Source organism: Caretta caretta, chromosome 7, assembly GCF_965140235.1.
Source record: "Caretta caretta isolate rCarCar2 chromosome 7, rCarCar1.hap1, whole genome shotgun sequence".
Lineage (NCBI taxonomy): Eukaryota > Metazoa > Chordata > Testudines > Cheloniidae > Caretta > Caretta caretta.
This window is the reverse complement of record NC_134212.1, coordinates 31,592,803-31,620,668: the sequence shown is the minus strand read 5'-3', so window position 1 is coordinate 31,620,668 and position 27,866 is coordinate 31,592,803. Positions and strand designations below refer to the sequence as shown.

At 45.0% G+C, this 27,866-nt stretch overlaps 1 protein-coding gene across 10 annotated transcripts in view; it reads left to right on the top strand.

Moving 5' to 3' along the window:
- The first annotated feature begins 2,557 nt into the window (after nt 1-2,557).
- The window catches only part of MARK2 (microtubule affinity regulating kinase 2), a 104,522-nt gene continuing 79,213 nt past the window's right edge, over nt 2,558-27,866 (top strand). For 4 of the 10 annotated variants that reach the window (XM_048857435.2, XM_048857432.2, XM_048857424.2 and 1 more), the window contains exon 1: nt 2,558-3,058. In XM_048857435.2, the coding sequence (XP_048713392.1) occupies nt 3,002-3,058 (57 nt within the window). In that variant the 5' untranslated portion in view covers nt 2,558-3,001. The remainder of the gene's footprint in view (nt 3,059-27,866) is intronic. The other 6 variants (XM_048857439.2, XM_048857438.2, XM_048857436.2 and 3 more) reach the window with 3 other exon arrangements.

Below are 27,866 nucleotides of genomic sequence, written 5' to 3'. Positions count from 1 at the left end.
AGTCCCCCATTGCTGATTAGGTGCTGTGTGCCAAGCTGCTAAGCGAACAGGCAGCATGTAGCTTTGCTGTGGTGTGGAATGTGTCATGGCGTGTTTTGAACACAACAGTTTTGATAATCCACCTGGTGCTGCACCCCACTAAGGGCTCGACTTGCTTCCTTGTTAGCTCCCTATGCACTACTACTCTGGTTGAAATCTACCCTCTTTACAGGATATTTAGTTTGTGTGGGAGGGAGACCAACAGAGACCCAGATTTTGGAATGATCCACAAATGCAAGCATCAGCCAGTCCGTGTTGGTTGTGTTAATGTTGGCCACGCGATATATGAGAATCCTCTAGTGCAGGGGTTCTCAAACTTCATTGCATTGTGACCCCCTTCTGACAATAAAAATTACTACTTGACCCCAGGAGGGGGAACCGAAGCCTGAGCACACCCGAGCCCCACTGACCTGGGCAAGGGGTGGGGGAGGACACAAAACGGATGCCCCAGGGAGGGGGCCTGTAACCTGAGTCTCATCACACAGGGCTAAAACCCTCAGGCTTTGGCTTCAGCCTCGGGCGGTGGCGCTTGGGTTTTGGCTTTGGACCTGGGCCCCAGCAAGTCTAAGCCAGCTCTGGTGACCCCATTAAAATGGAGTCGCAACCTACAGTTTGAGAACCGCTGCTCTAGTGTGTGTGTGTGGGTGAAGGGCTGTTGCACACGTGTGCGCGTGCAGGTGTGGGTATGTGCATGCGACTGGGACCCTGGGAAATCGTGTGGATGGGCTTGCATGTCAAGACGCACAGGTGTGTGTAGGCAGCTGTGACTCAGGGTAGGAGTGCCTGAGTGTGTGCACATGGCTGTGCAAGCAGATGTGTGTTTGCACATGACTGTGTGCATGTAGCTGTGGTTTGATGCATACAGCTGGGGATATATGCATGTGCAGTTGTGTCTCCCCCCCCCCAACTAATTCCAGGTGCTCGCACACTCCAGCTTGGGCTAACGGGGGCGCTGGACGTCGTCGACAGCAGCGTGCTCCCATAGCATCTGGAGGACGCTGAGTGGGGTTCTGAGCGCCCCCAAGCGCCAGCGGCGTCCCGAGTGCACCAGCCTTTGCCCCTGGCCCTGAGCTGCGGGCCCACCAACTGCAGGTCTGCCTCTGACCAGCAGGTGCCGCTGCTGGCGCACTTCAGTCCCAAGCTGTAGTTGTACCATCCCAGGTAGCCTGGTAATCAGACTCTGGCAGCAGTACCAGCAGCAGAGAAGGCGGAATCTGGTCATATGAAAAAAATAGGTTTCAGAGGAACAGCCGTGTTAGTCTGTATTCGCAAAAAGAAAAGGAGTACTTGTGGCACCTTAGAGACTAACCAATTTATTTGAGCATGAGCTTTCGAAAGCTCATGCTCAAATAAATTGGTTAGTCTCTAAGGTGCCACAAGTACTCCTTTTCTTTTTATGAAAAAAATAAAGCTTCCGATCGGCCCTGTGCGCTGGGGGGGGGGGGAGAGGGGGTTAGCACCAGCAACCCCATGCACGGAGGAGGACCCTGGGAGGGGAAGGGGACCCTGTGTTTCCACCAGAGCTGCTTGTAGGTGTATGAAGGAAGAGACGCATGGGTGTGCGTGGGGCCGGGAGGGAGTGTGTGCAGGTGAGCCTTGTGTCTCCAGGGGGCACAGGTGTAGGTGGGGGTGCAAAGCACTGGAATAAGTTGCCTACCTAGTGGAATCTCCATCATTGGGGATTTTTAAGAGGAGGTTGGACAAACACCTGTCAGGGATGGTCTAGATAATACTTAGTCCTGCTTTGAGTGTGGGGGACTGGACTAGATGACCTCTCAAGGTCCCTTCCAGTCCTATGATACGATGAGGTGCACGCACATTGATGGCTGAGCGCTGGCGTTTGGAGTTGTTGCAGCCCTGCCATGTGTGCCTATGTAGATGTGCCCAGGTGTACACGCACACTTGTGGATGTTTGCACAACCAGGTGTGTACATGCATACATATTTGCACAATCAGGTGTGCATCTATGTGTGCAAATTTTCACATCCAGTACCCGGATGGGTGATTTATTCTCTCCCCCCCCAGCCCTGCTACCCTCCTCCTCACCGGAGAATGCAGATGCAAACTCAGACCCTATTTACGGAAAGTGGCGGGAATAGCCGAAGCTGGGCGGCTCCGCCGGCTTTCGTCCCCCAGCTCGCCTAGGGAAGGCGGAAAGAACCGAGCATCTTCGGCTATTTTCGTTAATTTCCGGAAATTGCCGAGCGGTGCGTCAGCGGGGGCGGGGAGTTTTCCGGAAACTGCTGCTCTTCAGCCTTCGGGAACTCTCGGGCGATCGTCCGGAAATGTCCGATCGCTGCCCTGAAGGTGAACTTCGGGTTTCTCCGGAAGGAGGCGGAAATGACCGACCGTGAAAGGGGCGGTGCCCGCTGTCTCGGATATTTCCGGAAGGAGGCGGGAGCAGGCGATAGTGAGGGAGGGCGAGTCGAGTGTTTCCGTGAGGCGACCGCAGGTGGTGGTGGGGGGCTGGTGTTTCCGGAACCGGCGGAAACTGGCTCTGGCGGGCGGCTCGGATGTTTCCGGAAGGGGGCGGAAATGGCCGAAGGCCGGCGGCGGCGGCCATGTTGGGAGCTGCTGCTGTGTGAGTGTGAGATGCGCTGAGCGGAGCCGGATCTCGGGGCGGAGAAGGCGGCTTGGCCGGGGGCATTCGGCCTCCGGATCTCCTTAGCCCCGGCTCCGCGCAGCCTTCGCCTACGCGCACGCCTGGTTGCCGGCGGCGCGGCCTGGTCCCCGCGCCTCGTCCCCGGGTTCGCCTGAGCTGTCGGGCCGGGCTTCCCTCACCGCGGCCCCGCGGAAACCCATGTCCGAGCTTCGGCGCCCTCCTGCTCCCTGAGTCCCCCCTTCCCCCTGGGGCTCTCCCATGGTGGTGGCCTGGCCGCCCCCCAGCGGTGTGAGGAGAGCCCCGGCCTGAGCCCCAGGAACTGCCGGAGCCCCAGGAGCCGCTGGCCAAGGGGGGGGCAAGATGTCGAGCAGCGGCCGAAGCCCCCTCCCCACCGTGAATGAGAGAGACACGGAGCAGGTAGGGGGCTGGGGGGTTCCTACCCCACGGGCGGGCGGGATTCCATGTTTTGCTGAGGGGAGGGCATGCTGGGGGGGCAGGAGAGGGGTTCCTTGCACCGTATGGGGTACATCGAGCACGCAGTGACTATGGGGCTATGGAGTGGGTAATACCCCATCCCCTATAGATCCCTACCTCATGTTTTCCATGGTAAAGTGAGGGGTGGGAGCCTGCCTCTTCTCCATGGATCGCTATGCACCCTTCTTGGGTGCTTACGTATCCACCTGGTCCTCTCTGTGCTGGGGGATGTGGAACAGGAAGACAGGAGACTCCTACAGAATTCCCTATATGTGCATACATACCCCCACCCAGTAGCTCCCTTTATGCCTCCCATACTCTACTGTTCCATGGTGAACGGAAGGGAGGTGGTGCAGGTCAGAGATAACCCCTGTATGTGTACCCATGCCCCCCAGTACTTCATCACTAACTGCTCCTTGGTGAATGAGATATGGAGACAGGTAAGGGAGAGACTGTGCACAGATCTATAGACCTCTGTGTATCTTCCTAATCCCCCCCACCGTAGAGTGGGTGCAGGGACACTTGTAGAACCCTGTAACACTCCCATGGCGAAAGAGAGGCATGCTGCAGGAATGAGAGAGTGCTCTCTCTAGTTTTTATACCCAAAGGCCAATGAGTGATGATGTAGGAGTGGCTCTGTGCCCCCTTAATGTTCCACCCTCAACACAATCTCCCTGAAATGGGAAGGAGAGGGCAGTGGATTGATCTATCCCCTATGGGGTGCATGAGCAGTTTGGAGCAGGGAGCATTTCCATCTCTTCTTCCTCTCCCACATATTAATTGCCTCATCGATCCATGATGAATGATGTGGGCTTTGACTGGGCAAGGGAAATGGCCCCCTGCTCTGAATCTCCTTGCCTTCTCTGCTGTTCAGTATCACATCTAGTCCTTCCTTGGGTTTCTCATGCTCACTCAGTATCTCCCTATGCCCTTATTAGGTCTCACACCCCAGGGGTTACCTCTATCTCCAGTGCCTCATTCATTTGATGCAGCTCAAGATGCTTTGGGAGGTGGTGGTGGTTTGCTCTTTCATGGGTGTGTGTGAGAGAAGTGACAACTAGTGAGCAAATTGCCTCCCCAGGATGAATTTAGGAAACAGCTCCTAGGAAATACACAATCTAACCTCTTTTTTTTCCCCTGGCCTTTGTGAGTTGAGACCTGCTGTAGATGGGAGCTTCTCACAATCAGTGATTTTTTTGGAGTTGATTTGTGGAGAGAAGAAGGGGCTGGCTGTGCAGCCAGGATCCCTCCAAGTGTTCTGTTTAACTGCATAAGGGAAATCAAAAGGTGTTTCTGGACCTTATTTGTAAAGAGTATTCTTGGGCAGAGTGAACACTCTTTCAAGAGTACAGTTGAGGCAGGTTGTGTAATAGCAGAAGGTAATTTATTCATTGCTTTGTGTTATACCTGACTTTTTTTTTAAACAAGAAGAGGATCTGTTTGAACGTGATCCATTAAGGGAGAGGTGGGGTGCTGTTGTTCTTCTGGGCTGGTTCCCGTGAGGTGCTGAGAATCATTGCAGGACAAGATCCTGTGTGACTTGCTAACTGGTTTAATGGGTTACCTGCACACACATTCTGCATTAGATAAGCCTGGCAAGGGGTGGACCTTGCAGTCTGAAAGATCTTGGACTTCTATCCTAATAACAGCCTTCACTCCATGAAGTCTGATTCATTCTCAGTGGTTGATGCTCTGTAGCAGCCATGTGCTACTTAATCTTCCCCTTCCCCTTGTCCAAAGAAAAGGTATTTCAAAAGCGGGCTTCCCTCCCAGTCCAGAGACCGCTATGTGGTTGTGTCCCCTCCGCTAATAAAGCGCAGGGAGGTGTGGATTTGTGTACTGTACATACACTTGTGCATTGTGTGGCCAAGAGGGCCCTAGCTGGACCATTTGATCGCTAATCCATGCCTTATGTCAGTGGAGTTACAACAGGGATGAAGTTGGATGTGGTCTCACTGCATGCCCTGGTACTCCTTAGATTTAGACTTTTTTTCGTAGGTGCCTTTAAATGAGCAGGAATGCGACTGCAAAATGGGGAGAGGCTCCCTCTGTTTCTATTAACTGGTCTCATAACATTCATTTCATCTTGTGTGCTTAACAATTTATTCAAAATAACTAAATTTGGCTGACATTTAAGCATGATTGATCTAAAGCTGTTTCCATGATCTCTCTTCAGCTGCCTCAACTTTAAATTGCTGAAGCACAAAAATAAAGCTTCTGCTTCCCTTATCCCTGTGTGTATGGTTGGATAATGAGAATGCAGATCTCTGACTCTGACACTTTGGACTGTCTCTTAATTATCTAGGCTTCTTTAGCTATGTCCTTCCCTGTTTTCTTGGGGGGTGGGTGGGTTTGCAAGTAGACTATTGTGGTGCATAATAAAGAAAGGCAAAAGCAGAACATAATTCAGAGCCAAGATTTCAGTCATCTGCTTCCGTTAAAACTGGAGGACTGGAGAGTTGGCAGGAATCTGAATTATCAATAAAATAAGAATTTATCTCTGTGGCAGTGTTAAGAGGGAGTTGTGGAGAAGTGTCAGAGAACTGAAACCAAGGAAGGCAAACTATAGTGCATTTCCATCTCTTGCTGCTTTTTTAACTTTGGAGTCATCTTGTGCTTTTAAGATAACAGCATCAAAGGCAGGGTAGGGGGTTTGTATGGAATCCTTTTCCATGCAACTCTTCCAACTCAGCTAAGTCCTGACCTGCAAGACTTACATGTACCATTTACACGCTTAGTTCTCTGATCATCTAAACTGAAAAGCAACGCTTCGCCAAAGTTTACTTTGTTTTGTTGTGGTGTCTTTTCATGATCAAAACTGAGGTGGGCCTTGTCTGAAAAACTGTTTTAGGTGGAAAATTTAGCTTGAGCACCTCTTGCTTTCAAGGTAGAGTCAACTATTTTGAGGTTAAAAACAGGAAGTGTTGTAATTTCTGTTATCTAGAACATTGTGGATAAATATTTCAGGCATCTGGACCATCAAAACTCACGTCTATTTCATCCTCGAAGTAAAAACTTCTACGTGTACAGCTCAGTATTACACTGTTTCCTCTAACATAAAACTCCCTTTTCTCAGGGTCTCTGTCCACCCTCACCCCCCACGGGAATTGGCTAATTCTCTCAATTATCCAAATGCTTTTGCTGTCCCAGAAACATTTCAGATAAACAGGGGTTGTTTGACAAGGCTGTTTTCACATCCTACTTGGTGAAATCATATACATCTCTTAACCCTCCCAAATGCACCCACTGGCAGAGGATGCCGCCCTATTGCAGGGATTTCAGTAATCTCCCAGGAAGTGCATTTTACACGTATACCTACATCAGTTGGAAATAATGATATTTTTAAATATGTAGCTGTATAGTGTGGTGGATGCAGAAAATTGTGAAGTCTTTGGCTTTATTGCCTGTTACTTGAATGAGCACTCTGGTCCTATCCGTGATGTTTTACTGCTTAAACATGTTCCTTCTGCGCCTTTTGCCACATGCTAATGGTGCAGCATAGCTGAGAGCAGAGTTCTCAACTGGAGCAGAAGTCCAGCTTCTGAGACCCAGAGCAACCTCCCTATGTGATGTACTTCCCACTTCTCTCTGCCTTAAGATTTATTCTTCAGGTTGGCTTCCCAACTGGGGAAGTTCAGCTTTCAGGATTATATTAGCTGCAAGGAGGTATTAAAAATGCCACTGTGAGGCTGATGATGAGCTAAGTGGAAATATTGTGATTGGTACTGCCTGGTTCTTATGAGTGGGAAAGCCTAACTGCTACTTCCCAGCAAAGGAGGCAGTGTATGGGTTCTAAGGCATGCTGATGCTCTGTGTGTAGTTGTTGTTGTTTTTTTCTTTGTTAGGAGGTCCAAGCTATGGTGATTTCCCATGGTGTGAGGTGAGCATAAATTGTGAAGTTAACTGCAGCCCAGACTCCTGTTGATGTGTGGCCCCAAAGCATGCTAGGTGTTTCACAGTCATGGAGGAAGACAGGCTCTTACGCCAAAGTAGAGCCCTGCAAATCTGCGGATATCCGCTTTATATCTGGGGCTTTCTGCAGACCATGTTTGTGGATCGATGCGAACACACATTTTGTATCCGCACAGGGCTCTACTCCAAAGAGTTTTCACTTACTGTTAGTTAGGTTGTGTCTACACTGTCACTTTCAGCTCTAAAAGTGTAGTCCTTCTGGGGTGTGAAAAAACACCCCCCCCGAGTGACAAAAGTTTTAGCGCTGAAAAGTGCCAGTATAGACAGCGCTTTATTGCCGGGAGCGGAGTTCGGGGTCGTTTTTTTATTGCCGGGAGAGCTCCGCCCTGGCGATAAAGTGTGTCCACAATGCCCACGTCACAACGCTGCCACGGCAGCACGGCTGCACTGTAACGTGGGCAGTGTAGACGTATCCTTAGTGGTGTAACTTTTTTTTCTGACAGTTAAACTGGTGGAAATGCTAATGTGGGTTATAATACTATAAAGATGTCTTATACTGATATAGCTCTTCCTATACTGGAAGGGGAATAAGGCATCTTTATGGTGATATAACTGTACCCACACTAAACTATACCAGTATTTTAGTTTTCAGAGTAGCAGCCGTGTTAGTCTGTATCTGCAAAAAGAAAAAGAGGACTTGTGGCACCTTAGAGACTAACAAATGTATTGAGCATAAGCTTTCGTGAGTTACAGCTCACTTCATTTTAGTGTAGACACAGCCTAAGAGGCAACCAAAGAGTCAGTAGCCGAGTAAGGCATAGAACCCAGGAGTCTTTGTAGTAGGCAGTATGTCTAGCACATGTGTCAAACAAAACTGATATTTTTCCTACTGTCTTTTCCAGTCCTGAGTTTCTTAATTCCTGCTGGGAGCTATATCTGCAGATGTCTTTTTCTGCTGGCATTTTTCTAATACAGTATTGCTATTTTTTCCTCTCCCCTTATTATCCCTGACATTTCATGTGATAAATTCCTGGGGACAGAAACAAATGAAACTTCCTTATGAACCCAAACTGTCTGTTCTGTTTCCTTGTTTTATGAAGAAGTGTAATGGGTAAAACATCATCCTGTGGCTTAACAGTCACATGATGGGGGAGTCCCAGCTGCAGAGCTTTATTCTGGGCTATTAAATCACCCTTTCTTCCCTACTTGGAGGCTAGAGATAGGGTAATGCTTGCCAAACTGGTTAGGCTGGTCTTGGTAAGGTCTGATGTCCCTGTACCAGTTAGTGCTCAATGGTGATTTGTGCTTGGTAGATGGGAACTTCCTGTAACAGCAATGACTACAAATAAAGCCAATGGTGAAGAACGTGGGAGCAGCACCTAACAAATACCCTGCCTTTTCCCAGTGCCATGTCTCTGTTTTACAGACACTAGTTAGTTAAGCCATGTGACATGCCTGTGAGGAAGGGATGTACCATTATAGTCTTTTGCAGATGGCTGAACTGAAGCAGAGACAGGATTGCTTTGTGGGCTGGGACTCTAGAGATCTGGGTTTGATTGCTGGTTCTGCCACAGGCTGTGTAAGATGCTTATATGGCCCCTGTTACTATAAAGAAAAGGAGTACTTGTGGCACCTTAGAGACTAACCAATTTATTTGAGCATAAGCTTTCGTGAGCTACAGCTCACTTCAGCTGTAGCTCACGAAAACTTATGCTCAAATAAATTGGTTAGTCTCTAAGGTGCCACAAGTACTCCTTTTCTTTTTGCGAATACAGACTAACACGGCTGCTACTCTGAAACCTGTTACTATAGTATCTGAGCACCTCACAGTCTTGACTGTACTTATTCTCACAACACTCCTTTAAGGGAGGGAGTTATCCTCATTTGACAGATGGAAAGATGAGGCACAGAGACTGAGAAGTCCCTGTGTGACCTTGGGCATGTCAGTAACAGAGCAGGGAGTTGAACCCAGGTCTCTTGGGTCCCAGGCTAGCACCATAAACACTGGACCATCCTTCCTTTCTGCCAGCTCTCTGACACTGGGCATGTCACATCATTTCTGTGCCTCAGTTTCCCCACTGTCTGCACAACACTAAGGACAATACCCTCTGATCTCAGTTGTGGCCTCTGTGTGCTACTATAATGAAACGATAAAGCATAAAGATGTTATCTGGCTTGTACAATATTCTGACAAGCATTTATAAGTTGTCTATCTCTGTAATATCAAGTTCTATTTGACTTGGCTCAGAACACTGGTTCCTCAGCTGTGTCCCATGGCATGCTCACTAGCAGTCTGTGAGAATCAGTGCGTTGCACGGAGCTCCCTCTTCTTGCTGAAAGAAGATAAGAGCATGTTAAATATTTCCCTAACATGACTCTTCCATGTCCACAGTTGCTGTAGAGTTGCAGGGATATTTGAGACTGGGAAGGAGAGCTGTGTGATGCCCATGAGACAAAAATGGTATGGTCCATTCCCTCCCCCCTTTAAAAATAAGTTTGAGACCGTTTGATTTAGATTAAGAGCAGTAACATATTCCAAGTATAGGGAGCAAACATACCAGAAATACCACCCAAACCCTCTAATTACCACAGCCTCACACGGGAAGACAGATCATTGTAGCAAGTGAGTGGAAAAGCTGGGAATAGAACCCATGAGTCCCAATCCTTTCTGTTAACCTTCTGGTTACACTAAGCTGAGAAAGTTGCTCTATATCGCCTCATCTGTGACTCAGATTCTGATTAATGTCAGATAAGCACATTGGTAGTCCTTTTTTATTTCTCAATCTAAAATGAAACTCAAAATATCTGGATACATTTGTTAGGTGGGGGTGGTGGGTTGTACATGTTTGGCTGTATGGAAGCTAAAAAAGGCTAGGTGTTTCTTAAATGTAAGTGCCTTGAATAGCAAATTAAGCTAGTCATTCTGATGTTCCCGTGGAAAGCATCTCTCTAATGGCATTGTGTTTTCATGAAGTTCCCCCATGGCTGATGCTTAGCTCTGTGTTTCCTTTAATTCTGCCTTCTTCCCTTGGTAACTTTAACAGTTGAGAGAGAGAGCCAAAACTACTGGCTTGGTATGAGATGCTTTTGGTCAAAAGCTCAGTCTTCGAAGCAACCGAACTTCCAAGCATTAGTAGCTTGTTTCTGGAGTGCTGCATTTCATATTTATCAGAAAGCCAAACACTTGCAAACAGCACCAGGTTGTGCAATAGCTGAATCGTGTTGAGGGAAGGAACTGTCATGTCTAAATGTACTTTGAATTGATCTACCTGAATTGGCTGGCTGGCTATTCTGTTTACATGTGCTCTTTTTGTTTAGTAAGCCTCTCCTGTACATTATCCATCTTAAACTTCCTTTGCTCTGAGAATGGGGCTGTCATTTGTATGGGACGTTCTGTTACTTTCCCAGTTTGTTTTCCAGTGGCTGCTCTGTGTGTGTGTGCATGTGTGCCCCCTGAATTGTATGTCTAGGAAAAAGATCAAACATACAGTAGTTTCTGCAATTATGAAATAACCTGAACACTAACAAAATGGATTTAAGCTTCCATCAGCACCTGCTTCTTTTGGCTTTAGTATTTGTTTGAGCCTTGGTCTCTGCTGTCACAAGAAGTCATTGAGGCCACTACCAAAAGAGACTGGATATTTAAATGGATCTCAAGAATATCCAGGGTGTAACAGTTAATTGGAAAAAATTCTGGTTTAAGGAATATTAAACCTTACGTTTCAATCTTTGTCATAGACTAGGATGAAACCTATGTGGGGGACAGGTTAACCTACATCTGTCCACTGTCTGGTTCTCATACCTTTCTCTGAAGCATCTGGTGCTAGCTGCTGTTGAAGACGGGATACTGGGATAGATGGACCTTGGGTATGATCTGGTCTGGCAATTTCTTTGGCCTTCATAAATCTATCAAAACACAGGCACTGCTTCAGTTGGTAGTCTGCTTGAGGTGCAAGCACAGGGACACAGAAGAGGAGTACTGTTCCTGGCGTAGCTGTGATGTAATGGAAAATGTCATCCCTCCTGTCTTATTAGGTAGTTTGGGTAGAGCACTGGACTAGGACTCAGGAGACCTGGCTCCTCTTCCTGGTTCTTCCCCTGGCCTGCGAGGTGACCTCAGGCAAGTCCCTTGCCCTTTCTGTGCCTCGGTTTCCCCAGCTGTAAAATGAGGATGATGATACATCCCAACTTTGTGAAGTGCTTTGAGATCTGCTGATGAAAAGCATTAGATAAGAGCTGGGTATTATCTGTGTCATAAGGCTATTCTCGGAAGATGCAACAACTCTGTAGTTGTAAATTGCTGGAGCAATTGCAATTGACTGGGACCCATGTGGAAATAAGAGTCTGGGTTTCTAGCTTGGGCAATATAGACAATTGGGCTAGTGTGGTGTGCCTTATGGTGTGGTACCATTATGAAGCTTTCTGTTAAGGTTTGCCTCATTGGCTTCAGAGCTCTGCAGTCAGTGACTGGCTGTGTCTAAAAGAGGCTGCACTAGCAGGAATTCAAACTAAAGCAACTTGCCTTGCAAACGACCACTGAACCAAGAAACTCCAAAATCACTCTCAAGTACTTACCTGGCCCCCTAATATTTGAGTGCTTCACCATCTTTACTGTATTTGTCCTGCTATCGTGAAGATAGTGCTATTATCCCTGCAGTACAAATGGGGAAACTGAAGCACGGACACTAACTGATTTGCCCAGGGTCACACAGGAAGTTTGTGGTAGAGCAGAGTACTTGAACTGAGGTCTCACAAGTCCTAGGCTGGTACCTCAGTCACTGGCCCATATTTCCCCATTGTGCTGGTCCTTTCTGCAACTGGCCCTTGTACTCATACTTGCTGCAGCTTCATCCTTGTGGCCATGGAGTTCTTGCTGATCATATTAGTGAAACTTTGCATTGAGTAGGAAGGGTTTGTTCTGCAGATTGTTAGCAATAAAAAGCCAGTTCCACCGAGTATGAAGCAATACATCCATTCCATTTTGAGACAGAAAAGCCCTATTAGAGTACATGGACCATATCCCTCCTCCACCACCTTGAGACACCAGTGACGGGATCGATCTCTGAAATATATACTCCAGTGCTCTGCCTTGTCCTAGTTTCCAACCACTGGAGATTCAGTTGCTTTCCTTGTGTGCCCATTCCACAGTTCTGTACTTGCTATGGAGGAGGGTGACTGCTGTGAACCTCCATGTCCACAAGATCTGCTTTCACCCAGGTAGTTGGCTAAAGTTCAGTGTCTTTAAAGAAGAGATTTTTGAATTGACTTGTTAAACTAGCTAGGCTAAAGACTTGTGTTCTGATAGAAATAACTCCCTTCCTGTCTCGGGAACAACTGCTGCTCTGAGCAGCTACTGCTGTAGTCCCCAGTGGAAGTCTGAGAATGAACACTGTTGCTATTTTAAGGTCTAAAAGCACATTGCCAGTCTCTTCCCCATAGCCAGGTGGGTTTGTTTGCTAAATGTTTTCAGTAGCTCCCTTCCCTTCAGAGGAACTGTTCTAGCTGGCAGAGATTATCTCAACAGCTTCTCTGTAGCCTGTCTCTTTACCCTGCCTGGCACTGTCTGAGGGTCTGAAGAGGAATAGAAGGCCCTCAAGAGCACTTGTTCTTTTGAGTGACCCAGACCTCAGATGGTTGAAGTCCCAAATCAAAATTTAAAGGCCTAGAGTCTTGTGAATTTTAGCTTCCCTAGTAAGTCATGGATTTAAAGGCCGGAAGGGGTCACTATGGTAACCTAATATGATGTCCTGCACAACACAGGCCATAGAACTGTACCCTGTGATTCTTGCATCCAGCCCATAACTTTTGTTTGAGCTAGAGCATAGCTTTTAGAAAGACAGCCAATCCTGATTTAAAGACTTCAAGTAATGGAGATTCCACGGCGTCTCTAAGTAAATTAACCGCAAGTTTTAGAGATTTGCTGGGAATGCATTTTTCAGGGAAGTGTACATCAGGGGTTCTCAAACTGGGGTTTGGGACCCCTCAGGGGGTTGTGAGGTTATTACATGGTGGGTCACAAGCTGCCAGTCTCCACCCTAAACTCCACTTTGCCTCCAGCATTTATAATGGTGTTAAATATATTAAAAACACTTTTTAATTTATAAGGGGGGGGGTCGCATTCAGAGGCTTGCTATGTGAATGGAGTCACCAGTACAAAAGTTTGAGAACCATTGCTCTACATCCAAACCTTGTGCTGTCTTTTCTGGCTGCTTGTGAGTGTTATCAAGTGGTCCAGGCTGGGGACTGGGAGTCAGGACTCCTGGGTCATGTTCCTGGCTCTATCAAGGATTGGCTGTTTGGTCTTTGGTTTGAGAAGAGAAAGGAAGAAACCTAAGTCAATTTCAGTCCACCACTCTGTAAAATGGTGGTAAACTAACCTAAAAAGGGAGGAACTCTTAAGCAATTTGGAGATCCTCTTGGGAAGTACTGTAGAATTAGAAAGTGTTCTAGATTCCTCCTTGTATTCTTTATTCATCATCTGCCCGCATGATTTTGCTCCAGTGGTCTGAATTCTAATCCCAGCTCCATCACAGATTTATTCACTCTGTGGCCTTGAGCAAGTCGATTCCTTGCCTCCCCATCTGTAAAAGGGCGATTATATATACCTGTCTTGCTGTGGAGTCTTACATTCTTAATTAGTTAATGATTGTAAAGCACTTTGAAGATTAGACTGCTACCTAAGCTCTCACTGTCCTTTTCTGTGGGGAAATGTGCTGTCCTGTATGATGCTAGTTTGAATGGGACTCGTGCGTTTCTGGCTGTAGAACCAATTAAATCTTTGCTCAGTAATGCTTAACATTAGTGTGTATAGTTTGGAGAAGTGATAGTGAGGGTATAAAATTCTCATTCTTTGTGATACTATCCACCGTCTGGCACCGTCTGAGAGTCTGAAGAGGAATAGAAGGCTCTCGAGCACTTGTTCTTTTGAGTGACCAGACTTCAGATGGTTGAAGTCCCAAATCAAAATTTAAAGGCCTAGAGTCTTGTGAATTTCAGCTTCCCTAGTAAGTCATAGATTTAAAGGCCGGAAGGGATCGCTATGATAACCTAATATGATGTCCTGCATAACACAGGCCATAGAACCATACCCAGTGATTCTTGCATCCAGCCCATAACTTTTGTTTGAGTTAGAGCATAGCTTTTAGAAAGACAGCCAATCCTGTTTAAAGACTTCAAGTAATGGAGATTCCATGGCATCTCTAAGTAAAGAGTAGTCAATTATTTTTTGTCAAGGTCCAGATTCTGGAGGAAATAATTAAAAAAAAAAAAAAAAGTAAATAAAAAGATTTTGGGGTCCATTCAAAAGCATCTGGTGGTCTGGATTTGGCTCGCGGCACTATTGCAGGGGTAGGCAACCTATGGCATGCGTGCCAAAGGCAGCACATGAGCTGATTTTCAGCGGCACTCACACTGCCTGGGTCCTGGCCAACGGTCTGGGGGGCTCTGCATTTTAATTTAATTTTATATGAAGCTTCTTAAACATTTTAAAAACCTTATTTACTTTACATACAATAATAGCTTAGTTATATATTACAGTCTTATAGAAAGAGACCTTCTAAAAATGTTAAAATGTATTACTGGCACTCGAAACCTTAAATTAGTGTAAATAAATGAAGATTTGGCACACCACTTCTGAAAGGCTGCCGACCCCTGGCCTATTGACTACCACTGGTTTAAGTACTTTCAGACATACAAGAGTGGTCAGTCCCTATTAGAGTCACTCAGAGTCTAAGGGCTGATAAAGGTTTGGGAAGGAGAACAAAAGAAGGGAATTTTATATATGCATCATCAAGATCCGTTATAGTCAGCATAATAGACTTAAGTCTTTTAAGAGGAACTTAGAAGTGAAGGAGGTTTAGCTCCTGTGGATATGTTCTGGAATGTTAAGCCATGCTTAGGGGCCACTGAGATGACTCTGGGGGGCACATAAGAGTAGGAATGTTTGCAGGTGGAGGGGGATGTGAATCTCAACTAGGGAAGGGCTAAGTTGCATAAACCTTAAAGGAGGTGACCAAGTACCAAGGGATCCAGTGTGGCCTAGTGGATAGAGCGCTGGTCTGGAACTCAGGAAACATGACTTCTGTTCCTGGCTCTGCCACTGGCCTGCTTGGTGACCTTGAGCAAGTTACTTCTCCTCTCATCTGTAAAATGGGGATAATGATTCTTGCCTCTTTTGTAAAATGCTTTGAGATGTGCTGATAAGTGCTATGTATGAGCTATGTGCTGGGGTTACTGTAACAAAAGCCAGTGGAGGGATTCAGCGAGGGGAGTGATAACTTTAGCAGCTGCCTCTTTGTATTGGCTGTATTAAGGGACGATGAGTGTGTCAGTTTCTGCAGTAGTTGAGATAGGACATAAGGGCTTGACCAAGAGATCCAGTTGTGGGGATGGAAGGATGGATCTTGGAGCTGATGAGGAGTATATGTATTAGGTGTAAATACCAAAAGGGAGGGAGGAGTTACTTGAGATTCATAGATCAGAGTATATCTTCACTGCAGTTAGCATGGGTGATTGGCATCTAGCTCTGAACACCTGCATTAGACTAGCCATGGTGTGATCAGCCACTGCAAAGCCCTATCCTCCTCACTGTGTTCTCACTGGTGCTACACTTTCTTGTATTTGTCATTAGGACTTCTGGGGGCGTATCCCATGGTTCTTTGTGCTGCAGTGAGCTGAGTCGCTCTATGATTCTTTCCCAGTGAATTATGGGAGAACTAGTCTGTCCTCCTGGGCACATGGGCCAACTGAGGGAAGGCATTGGATTACCAGCACTTGAGTGACTTAGCTTGTGTCCTCGCTGCAAAGTGGGCAAGTTACCAGTCTGAATGAAAAGGGAACCTGGGCTTTAACCAACATCTGTAGCTGGGCCAGCTAGTCCAGGCTGAAAGCACCACTAACCTCAAGAGAGAGGGTTTTGTGTATGCGGGATGATTGGGGTGACTTCCAGAGAAGAGCCTATACTAAGTCTCAAGCCATACCCTTAAAGGTCAAAAGGGATTAGCTAGGCTGACCTTCTACTTAAAATAGATCAGAAAAGCTCATTCTGTTACCCCTGTTTTGAGCTGAATAACTTATATTTGACCAAAGCATATCATAGGTGGTACAAGAGAGTGTTAGTAAGAATAATGGGATGGAATTTATCCAGAAAATCACAGAGGGGAGAGAGTTCTCTCTAGCCATGTCTGGTTGGGAAAGTTACACCGGTTAATGTGGTATAACTTTTCCCTTCCCCTTATTTTGGTGGAAGAATGGCTTTTTTCAGTACATCTTAAACCCCTTCCCAAGTAACATAAGCTAAAACAATAAAAGGCGCTCTGATGCGGGAATAAGAACATCTACACAAAGATTGTATGGTTAAGACTTTTGGATGTAGGTAAGACACTTTTCTATGCTCAGGCTTTCAGTATGTGGTGTTGTCCCTCTAACTTATTTCTGGTGATAATTCCCATCCCAGCGAAGGGGGCACTTTTGAACTTTGGGAGATTAGTAGAAATAGTGCAGTGACTGCAGGTACTGTTGGATTCTATTTTCCCAGTCACTGGGTTTCTGGCTGGTGGAACAGAAGTGGTGGCGGCAGGCCTTCCAGAGGGAAGGGCTGGATGCTACCCCATTATAGACAAGACCCTGGCATCGCTGTCCCCTCTTCAGTGTGTGATGCTTTCTAGTAGCTTGTCATAATGGCTCTTTGTTGCTTTGTTGCCAGCTGAGGGGGACACTAGTGGGCTTCATGTCTCACCAGGAGATGGGTGTTTGAAGGCATGCAAGGTAACAGACTTTGCCAGGTTAGATCTAAGTTACATGAGCTAATTCCAGCTAAATATTAGGTGTCTTCCTTTTTATTTGGGCAGGTCTTGCCACCTACCATCATGGTTCAGCTGAGATCCTTCCATTGGCAAGTCCCTAGGCATGCATTTGTTACCTTCTTGGCTATGGCATTATTTGATCAGAGCCTAAATTTGTTAGTTTTCAGAGCTTGGTGTGAAGTTAGACCTTTGCTGGAGGGGTTCTCAAACTGGGGGTCGGGACGTTATTATGTGGGGGGTTGCGAGTTGTCAGCCTCAACCCCAAACCCTGCTTTACCTCCAGCATTTGTAATGGTGTTAAATATATTAAAAAGTGTGTTTAATTTATAAGGGGGGATTGCACTCAGAGGCTTGCTATGTGAAAGGGGTCACCTGTACAAAAGTTTGAGAGCTACTGGTCTAAACTAAGCCATAGAGAGAAGAATGGGACTGTGGTTAAGGCATGGCACTGAGACTCAGGGGATCTGGGTTCAATTCCTGCCTCTGTCCCAGGCCCCCTGCATGTTTTTGAGTTCATCTATCTCTGGGTGTCTCCATTCCCCATCTGTAAAATGTGAGTAGTAATTCTTTTGTCTTGTTGATTTAGATATAAGCTTAGCCCTTGCTGCCCCATACTCTCTGTACATACAGTACCTATCACTTTGGAGTCTTGATCTAGATTGGGACAGCTAGATGCTATTTTGATACAAATACAGTGAAACCCCTCTATAACACGATAATTGGAGTCCAAAAAATTCGTTCGTGATAAATGCAGGGTCACTTTATAGCAGGGTTAAGAAAATTTACTATTTCAAGCTGGTCAGTTTGTTTTGTAAAAAAAAAAACAAACCAACAGTTATCCCAGTGTGTTTTAAACCCAAAAGTAGTAATTTAATTACATGTACATGAAAGAAACATGTGAAATTGACTATACTAATCATTGTGCAGAGTGCAAAGTCAATCTGGTTGCATGACTCCATAATTTTAAATTTCATCACTTCTTAAAAAAGCTATCTAGTGTGGTCTGCTTATTTGCTGCGGACTGTTCTAGCAAAGTCAAGAATGCTTCTGAGTTGGAGGATTTTGACGCTGTCCACATCTTGAGTTTCCAGCCACCTCAAACTGGCTTCTAGGTGCTTTACTGCCTTGGACACTTTTGGTGGGGGAGTTGAGGTGCCATCATCATCGTCGTCGTCATTAGCGCCACTGGTTTCGGGCTCTGGTGGTGCAGCTTCATTCTTCTTGCTGACATTTGCAACAATTTCATCATCTGAGATGTGTTCCTATATGGGGCAGATGTCATCTGCTGAAAACCAGTTGAGGATATCATGATGACTGTGCTCATATTCTCTGAGTGCTTCTTCGGCTAAACGTACGTCATCTTCAGTGAATCTTGTAAATTCAGGCTTGTCATTGTTACCATCATCGTGTGTAGATGATGGAAAAGCTGGACGAAGACCCTTTATCCAGCATTGTTCAATGCAAAGTGCAGAGATAGCATCCCAGGCTTTCCCGCCAAGGTGAAAGACTTCTTTCAAGTTGAGTGACGTTGGTGATGTGTCAATGGAGAAGTTGTTATCTGCTACCATCCGCTTGATCGTTTCACGATGATAGTTTTGCTTAAATACCAATATGATGCCTTGGTCCAGTGGCAGGATTTCTGACACATTGTTCTTTGGGAGATAAGAGACTTTAATCTTGCCGTCACAACTGACAAGATTTTCCACTGCGGGATGGGCCGGGCAGTTATCAGCAAGAAGAGAGCTTTTTGCTCCTGCTTGAGTTTTCGCAAATGAGCCTGAACGGCTGGTACGAAAGTTTTATGGAACTGGTCTTCAAATATGGAACTATTCATCCATGCATTCTTGCTGTTGGTGTATTCAAAGGGAAGAGCCTTCATATTAACATGATGAAAACATCTGGGAGACCTTGCTTTTCCGATCAGAGGTCTGACTTTGTGACTGCCAGACTTGTTGACGCAAAACAAGAGAGTGACTCGGTGCTTCCTCTGCTTAAAACCTTCTCGTTTGTGACTATAAGCCCTGGTTGCGAGGTTACGATTGGGTAACATTTTAAAGCATAAACCAGTTTCGTCGCAGTTGTAAACTTGATCGGCTGTGTAGCAACCTTCCTCCAGCAACTTTTTAAGGTCAGTTGGGTAGGAGTCGGGAGCCTCTTTATCAGCAGAGCAGATTTTCCCCAGGCACAAGAACTTGCTTTATAGTGTGCCTTTTCTTGAATCTGTCCAGTCAGCCATTACTCGCCTTAAATTTGGATTCATTTCCATTGATAAGGCGATCAAATTTCTCTGCTTGAGCTTTCAGAATAGGGCCAGAAATGGGAACTCCTTCTGAGCGAGCCTGGACAAACCATTTGTACAAGGTTGAATCTAGGCTTTTGTCATTAGCAAACTTGACCTTTTTACGCTGTAAACCAGTTTCCCCTTCAAGAATGCAGGGTTGGCTACGGAGCTTTTCTTCTTTTTTCCACTCTTGCAGAATGGACTCACTAATTCCTAGATCTCTAGCAAGCTGAGTTTGTTGTTTTCCCTTCTTTAGTTGATCCAGGATGTACAATTTCTCTTGGGCAGAAAATGACTTGTTTGCAAATTGGCGTATCCATAACAGTAAAATATTTTTAAAAATATAGGAAATGAATAACAAGTTCATAGGCAAACACCATACTCATGTACAACCCGAGAACTAAGTGCGATGGCCACGAATCACTTTATTCTATAAGACCGGAAGAACACGGTTTATTTATAAATCTCGTAAAAAAAAAAAAAGTATTCTGGCAAAACGTGAACAGTATTACGGCCTTAAAGGGGAGCCAATTTATGATCGCGTTATATCTGAATTCGTGTTATCACGGGGCGCGTTATTGCGAGGTTTGGCTGTATTAACTTTTCTGATTCCTTTCTTGGCTGGTATGTCGAGAATTCATATTTCTGTGTCCTGCTGGCCAATAGAGATGGTAAGCTGTTTGGGGCAGGAACCATCTCTCTCCTGTGTTTGCACAGCGCCTGGCACAGTGGGTCCTGGTCCATAACTGGGACCCTTAGGCCCTACCACAATGCTAATCATAGATGAATGTTCACACCTGTGATAGGGAGTACTTAGGCTATGTCTACGCTTGCGTGGTAAGTTGACCTACGCTACACAACTCCAGCTACGTGAATAACGTAGCTATAGTCGGCATACCTTAGGTCGAGTTACTGTGGGGTCTGCATCGCGGGGGGTCGATGGGAGACACTCTCCCTTTGACTTACCTTACTCTTCTCTTTGGGGGTAGAGTACAAGGGTCGACTGGAGAGCGATCTGCTGTCAATTTGGCGGGTCTTCACTAGACCCACTAAATCGACCGCCAGCGGATCGATCTCAGGGCGTGGATTCTGGCTGTAGTATAGACCTGCCCTTAGTTTTTAAAACTGCTGTTTAACAACCTATTTCTGCCCCGCAATCCAATCCGTGCATAACAGCAGCACCTGAGTATTTCACAGGTACTATTCATCTGAGCTTAAATACTGTAACAGTGTGTTGTGGAGAGTCCTCTGGATTCTAAATATCTGTTGCCTTAACCAATCTACCACTGTTGTTGGAAAATGAAGCATGAGACACAATCATACGAATGAGCTATGTTGGATCCATGTACAAGTAATGTTTTGTGTTCATTCTTAGTTTGCTTACAAAGTTCATTCTCAGAGCTGTGCTGCCAGTGCCCAAGCAATGAAGTGAAGAGCTGGGGGGTGGGCTGTGTTTAGAAATGCAAGGTGGACATAGTCAAGCACTTTCTACCTGAGAACTGAAAAGCACTTTCCAAGCATTAACCGTCTCAGCTTTCTCACACGTGGTAGATCAGTATTAGTCCTACTTCCCAAATGGGGCACAGAGCAAATGACTTGCACTGTAACCATGGGCAAATCATTGACCAAGCTGGGAATAGAAATTTGCTCCTAGTCCCTTGTTTTAATCACTGTATTAAGAGCAGGAGGCAGAGAACCCAACTAGGACTGAAGCTTCAGGTTACACAGCTTGGAAGACAGTGTGACCTAGTAGATAGAGCACTAGACTGGGACTCGGGAGACCTGGGTTCTATTCCTAGCTCTGCCATTATCCTGCTGGATGACACTGGGCAGCTCACTTCCCTGTTTTTCCATCTGTAAAGTGGGAATAGTGATACTTGCCTCCTTTGTGAAGCTCACTAAGATCTGATGATGAACAATGCTGTATAAGAACCAGATATTATTATTAATAATAATGATACTGGACTGACAATCAGGAGAGCTTGGGTTCTTTACCCAGCTTGGCTATTGACTTGCAGGGTGCCTCTGTTCCTCTTGTCCATTGTCTATTTGGATTGTAATCTCTTTGGGGTAGAGACTGTCTCTCTGTACATGTGGTGCCTGGCACAGTCGGGAGAGGATGCTCCAGTTTTTGGTTGGGGTTTCTAAGTGCCACTAATGATACAGAGTCCAAATGCTGCTCTGTCAGCAATATTCTGGGCTGATCCTTTTGAGTGTTTGCTGTTTTGCAGACTGTTCCTAAATGGTCTTGGAAAATGAGTGTTTTCCCAAGGCTAGAAGAAGGGGCGGAGCCAGGACTCCTAGGTTCTATTTCCATCTTGCTGTCTGACCTTGGAAGATGCTTCACCCCTCTCTCCATTCTCTGCCCTTAAAGTGGGACCTATCCTTGGCTTCCTCTTGGTGCAGTTGAGAATTGGTTAATGTTTGTAAAGCACTTGAAATTCTCAGATAAAAGGTGCTATAGAAATGTCAAATATTCCTTTAATCTGGAAACAGTAAAGGGAATTGACACACGCACCCCTGCCCCAGTTCCTGTAAGTACACTACAAACTAGGAATCATGAGAGACTTTTCCTATCACCACCTAATGCTGAAAATGTCCATGGTGCACGAAACCTCTCCCTGGCACTCTGTGCACTTGAGATAAATGGCGACTGGGGCCCAAGTTAGAAATGTCTGTTGGCCCTCTAGCTGTTTTTTCTGCATGACAAATCCAGTACCCTGACTTCTGTCTGATCTGTGCTTGGTCGCACATGACATGGTTTATCTGGATTCCAGAGGCCTCCTTTGGAAGCTGCCCATTTTTATTCCCATCTGTCTTTTGTTCTCTTTTTAAAACTCTGAGTGCTTGCATTTGAGTCTGCTCTGAATGACAAACACCCACTGGAGTTCAGGTTCAGAGAACTTCTGGTGCTTTGGCTTGTGGCTTTTGTGAGGTGCGCTTGGAGCTGTGCTTACTAACGGCTTGTCTGTATACAAGCTGTACTACCTGACCTACACTGGGATAGTTAAATCAATACAACAACCCCTTCCCTGCAGTATGTATGTCGTTATACCAGTAGGAGTTGCCTTTATTTTGGTGTTGCTATTCCCATGCTGGAAGGGATGCATCCACACTAGGGCTTGTACTGGTGTAATTAGATTGGGGTAAAAATCTCACCCTAGAGGGATACAAACACTGTGTAGACGGTGCCTCATTAGACTGGAGAGTTTTGGGGAGTGTATCCTTTATTCATTAGCTGCTAAACATGCTCCATCTAGCTTATGTTTCTTAGGATTCTGCAGTGTTCATTAAACTCAACAGTTGACAGAGTTAGAACAAGCAGGAATTAGTGCAGATTCCTACTGGAATGAAAACCAAATCAGTGGCCCCAATCCTGCAGGGAGTGCCTATGGGCCCATGGATCTGGTTGTAGGATCAGAGTTCTGGTTTGTGACAGAAACTTTAGCAGTTCTGAACACGCACTTTGAGTGACCTGTTTTTAATCAGAATCGATGTTTACAAAATTGTTTCCTGCTCTACTTAGATTTTTTTAAAAAAAATTATTTCACTGTTAAGCTAATTTACTTTTTTTACCATCCATGCTGTTTACTTTTTGCACTTAACACATGTTGGACAATTAAAACAGATGAGTCATTTTCACTTCTTACTGCCAGTTTTCACTTTCTGGCTCTGGTACAGTATGAGGATGCTGTGATTGGGTTTGTGATGCTGGTGGGAAGGCACCTGTGTTAACTGAATTGCTTTAAGAGTAGAACTATTTTAAAAACTTTTTTAAATAAAAATGTAAATTTTATGTCTAACCTAAACTAAGTTCCCCTCCGGGTGTATCTTCTTTAGGCCCCTCCTTCCCCCAAAGGATTTGTCCTTAACTTGTATTAGCTAACATGGGGTAAAATTCTAGTGACTTCAAGACAGTTCGTGTTTTTTAACATGAGTGAGCAGGTTGGGGTCAACCTGGTGTCCGCCATATCTTTACCCTAACCTGCTAACTCATATTAAAACTACAGACTGTCTTGTCTTCACATGTATTTTACTTACACGAGTTAAGGACAAACCCTTTTTATAGTGATGACAAAACCCTAATATGGAGAAGAGATGAGGTGCGCCAGTGCATTATCTGGCTACATTTGGCCACTACACGGAAAATGTGAATGTAAGAGTGTGTGACATCTTGCCTTGTAATCCAATTTTATTTAGTTGAGGTGACCTTGTATAGTATAGTAGAGTCCTTATGTAGTGTAGTGTCAGCTCTGGGTAAAAAAAGTCTGTGTAGGCTGCTTTCAGAAAGCTGAAGAAAAAGGCATTTGGGGTTTTAGTATAATTTCTTATGGTCAAAATACTAGATTTGTCAAGCTACTGTGTGCGGAAGAAGAAATACTATGTTGAAAGAGGATGTTTCTTAGCTTTCGCTTCAAATTACATATTGTATTGTACATACTGCTTAAAAGATAATGTCCTTGCAGTGTTAGGGCTTGTCTACAACGAGGCCACTGCAGCACTTCAGTGAAGATGCTACCCATGCTGATGGGAGGGGTTCTCCCGTTGGCGTAGGTAATCCACCTCATCAAGAGGTGGTACCTCGGTTGACAGCAGTATTCTGTTGTCCATCTAGCATTATCTACACCGGGGGTTAGGTTGGTTTAACTGTGTGACTTAGGGGTGTGGCTTTTTGACATCCCTGAGTGACTTAGTTATACCGACCTAATTTCCCAGTGTAGACCAGGCCTTTAGCTCTGTGTTTTTACTGTGTCGATTTTGGGCTTCTTCCCTACCAGCACAAGTAAGCACTTGGGCTTTCTAGAATATTTTGGGGCTTGTAAGTTACCTGCAGGGGCCAGTCCACACTAAAGTACACTTAGGGCTTGTCTACACTGTGAGGTTGTCGACAAAACTTTTGTCTTTCATGGGTATTTAACTTTTGTCTTTTGCGAGGGGGGGACGGGACTTTTTAAAGTACCCATGAAAGACAAAAGTTTTGCTGACAAAAGTGGCAGTGTGAATGTGGCTTTGTCGGCAGAAGTGCTATCCTGCCGACCAAAGCTAATGCCACTCGTGGGACTGGAAGTATTTTGTCGGCAAAAGTGCCGAGAAAGTACCAACAGAACCTTTACACATGTTGACTTTTAGTGACAAGGCTATGTCAACACAGCCTTGTCACTAAAAGCTGCGTGGTGCAGACAAGCCCTTACACTGAAATAGTCCTTGGCTGTGTCTACAGTGCCACTTTCAGTGCTAAACCTTTAGTCGTTCAGGGGTGTGAAAAAACACACCCTGAGTGACACAAGTTTTAGCACTGAAAAGTGCCAGTATAGACAGCACTCTATCGCTGGGAGATAAAGCTACCACCACTTGTTCAGGTGTTTTTTTTATTGCCGGGAAAGCTCTCCCCCGGCGATAAAGCGTGACTATGCTGCCCATGTCACAGCGCTGCTGTGGCTGCGCTGTAACATGGGCAGTGTAGACACACCCTTTGTTTAAAGAGCTTAGCTAGATGTTTGTCCTGCTCCTAGCGCAATGTGGTCCTGATAGAGGCTTCTGGGCACTTCTGTAATAATAATAGAGTCATGGAACTTGATTCTGACACAGTTGGATTTCACAGTGAAGCCGGGGTTTCATCTCTCTCTTAGGCTTTAGCCCAGTTATGGAGCATGGTTAAGGGGTCAGTTGATACAGGAGGCCCTGGCTTAGTTGCTTTGTAGCATGGCTAGGCCTTTAGAAATCAGCCTCTGACAGAAGCAGGTCTCTGGCTGATTTCAGAACTTGGCAATCAGCGATTCCTTAAGAATTATTTCTTCATATGTTTTGTTTTCTTCATCTTTGAAGTGGATTTTCTAATTTCTAAGATGCCCCTTGAGACACCAGTGAGGGAACCAGCTGCTAAATTCAGATGTTTCTCTAAGGCAAGGTAGTTCTTGGGAAAGACTAGCTCATTTTGCTGTATTATCTGTAGAATGCAGGTTGCTGTGCTATTCTTGCTAATGAAAACAACATCTTTAATGGGTTGCCTTTGGTGGTTTAGCACTTCAGTACTGCATGAATTTCTTGGGAGGAAAATCTTTGACTTAATTACTCTGATCTTGCCCTTGGAAAGGGATGGATGCTAATTGATTAGGTGACAGACCTTTGTTTTGGTCTGACTCGGTGTTTGACAAGTAGATTGGGGTAAGACTGTTTTGGACACATGCTTCAGTGAACTCGTGTCCCAATAATTCATATTTCATTTATTGCAGAAAGCAATTACATTCTAAATTAAGTTCAGTCCCATGTAGTTTAAACCATATGGTAAGCTGTGCCTTTGCCTTGTTACCACAGTAGTTTTTTGGCATAAAAGCCTCTTTTTTTCACCTCTTTCAATAATCCTTAAAAATAAGAAATACTGTTAAACATGTTTTTTAAACCCACCCCTATTTGAAACATTGAAAAAAATGCTTGTGAATTACAGCAGATAAGGCATTCTGCCAATATCCAACTGAATACAAGCTGTAAAACCAATCCCTTAATGATGAAGTGTCAAATACTAGATGTTAAAGTTTCATTAGGCATTTTTTTTAAATAAACCATTTAGGCTCTGAATAGATTCCTCTGTTCTTGTAGATATTTAAATTATGGAATACCCCCCTTTGCTTGTAATTTTGTCCAGATAATATTTATCAGCTTTCTGTGCAGTTAGCCTAGTAGAAAAACAATGCTTGTATGGTTTCAGTGCTGCATGGCTCATTTGAAAAAACAAACCGCAGTCTGTGCATTTCTTAGTTGCTTAGGACTCCATGTTGTGTTAACTCATTGATGCTCTTCTTGTGACACTTTAAAAATGTGAGGTCTGGAGCACTTGTGCCCTCAAATTTTTGATGTTTTTTTGCTGACCCAATGTCAACTTGATTTTAATTCAAGATGTTTCTATGAATGTGTTCCATGTGGCTAGTACTTGGATAGGCACACTGTATGACTCTTGGAATCTCATGGCTTTCTCCTAAAGGAGGAGCCTATAGTCCCAGTGACTTGGCAGTTGTTTTGGTTGGATAATTATAATTTATTACCTTAAATTCATGGAAGGTGCTCAGATAATATGGTGATAGGCAGCAGTATAAAAACCCATAGATAGACTCCCCTTGGAATGGTGTGGTTATCCTCCTTTCCAGTCCTAAATGGTTGGTAGCATTGCTGTAAACAGCTGCAGCATGACACACCAAAGGTGGGTACATTTAATTGACAGCTTTATTATTAATTTATAGGACAGTAGCACCTGGGTGCCCTAAGAAAGATACAGGCCCAGTGCTAGCCATTGTACAGACACACAGTGAGTGACAATCTTTGCTCTTTGAACAACACCTTTCATGCTCCTTGGTGAAGTGCTTCCTGTGTATGTACCTTGTCATCCACTTCTTTAAAAAGTTGTTGAGTGCTTTGGGGATTTTGGGGAGAAAAGGCAGAATATAAAAATCAGTCCTCACTGTGTCTCTTGTCTCATGGAAAATGAGCTGCTGAAAACCTCCATTGGTTGGAGCTATGTTCTCAAAATCCAAAAAGCCTTGTAGAGAAACTAGTCTCATTTCCAGAATTGTCTGTTGTTTTGAGAATTACAGTTGCAAGATTAGAACAAATCATTTGCTCTCAAAGCACCTGGGGACAGAGGAGCCGCTGAAGAGAGTGAGGATTTATTACTGCTTAGCACAGATGGAAGGATACCTGATTTCCTGATTTTTTTTGTGTCTGATGTAATTAGAGCGAACATATGGTGCTTGCAAAAAAATCATGGAGGCTGAGACAAATCCAGGGCATAATACTTCATATCAGGGCTGGTTGGAAAATTTTGTTCTTCTGAAAATTTCAAGATTTTGGCAAGAAATAAAAACTGCATATTTTGATTCTGTAATGTCATCATGTTGCCTTGTCAGAGTTATAGTTTGGATTCCTCATGCTCCTCTATAGATCTCTCATGATGCATTACCTTCCCTTTTTGGTGAGAGGAAGGCGTGCATCATGGGAGTCGTGGCTGTGGGGCAACATGAAGATGTAGCCCAGATAGGGAGCCTGGCCCATAGAGGAGAATGGGGGAATGAGGCATCTGAACTATGACTCCCAGGAGGCATCACAGTAGTATTTCAGAATAAAATATTTCGGTGTTTAGGCAGTTCAGTTTTTGACCCCGCCTCCCCCCCAAAAATCAAAATTTTCCATTGAAAGCACACACGTTTTGCAGAAAACTTTTTTGTCAAAATATCTTAAAATGTTTCCAATGGGTCAGCCCTACGCCATGCACTTAGCTTTTCAAATGTCCTCCTACTTCTTGTAATGTAGTAGGTAGACACTCTGTTTTACAGATGGGGAAACTGCGGCTTAGAGGTGGCATGATTTGCCTACTCCACTGATGGAGCCTGTGTCACAGTTGGGATTAAAACACAGGTATTTTGGGGTTCTGGTCCAGTCTTCATCCCGTGCTGGTAATAGTACTTGAGATGCTTGGATTAAAAGGGATCTTGCTAATATACTAAACTTCACCACAACCAGATGAAATAAAGGGTGTGTGTGTGTGTATATTTGTGTAATATTTCACTTCACAATTCCTCGCCACTAACCCCATACAATGCAGCCATTTCCAGAGTGAGAGAGTGATGATGGAACAGCATGCAACAACAATGTAGAATGTTCAGAGGAGGAAGCAAACACTAGCAAATTGAGATTGCAGTGGATTGTACCTCCAGAATTTAAGCAATTAATATTTTGGGTCCCCAGTCCAGATTTCCCGATGGGG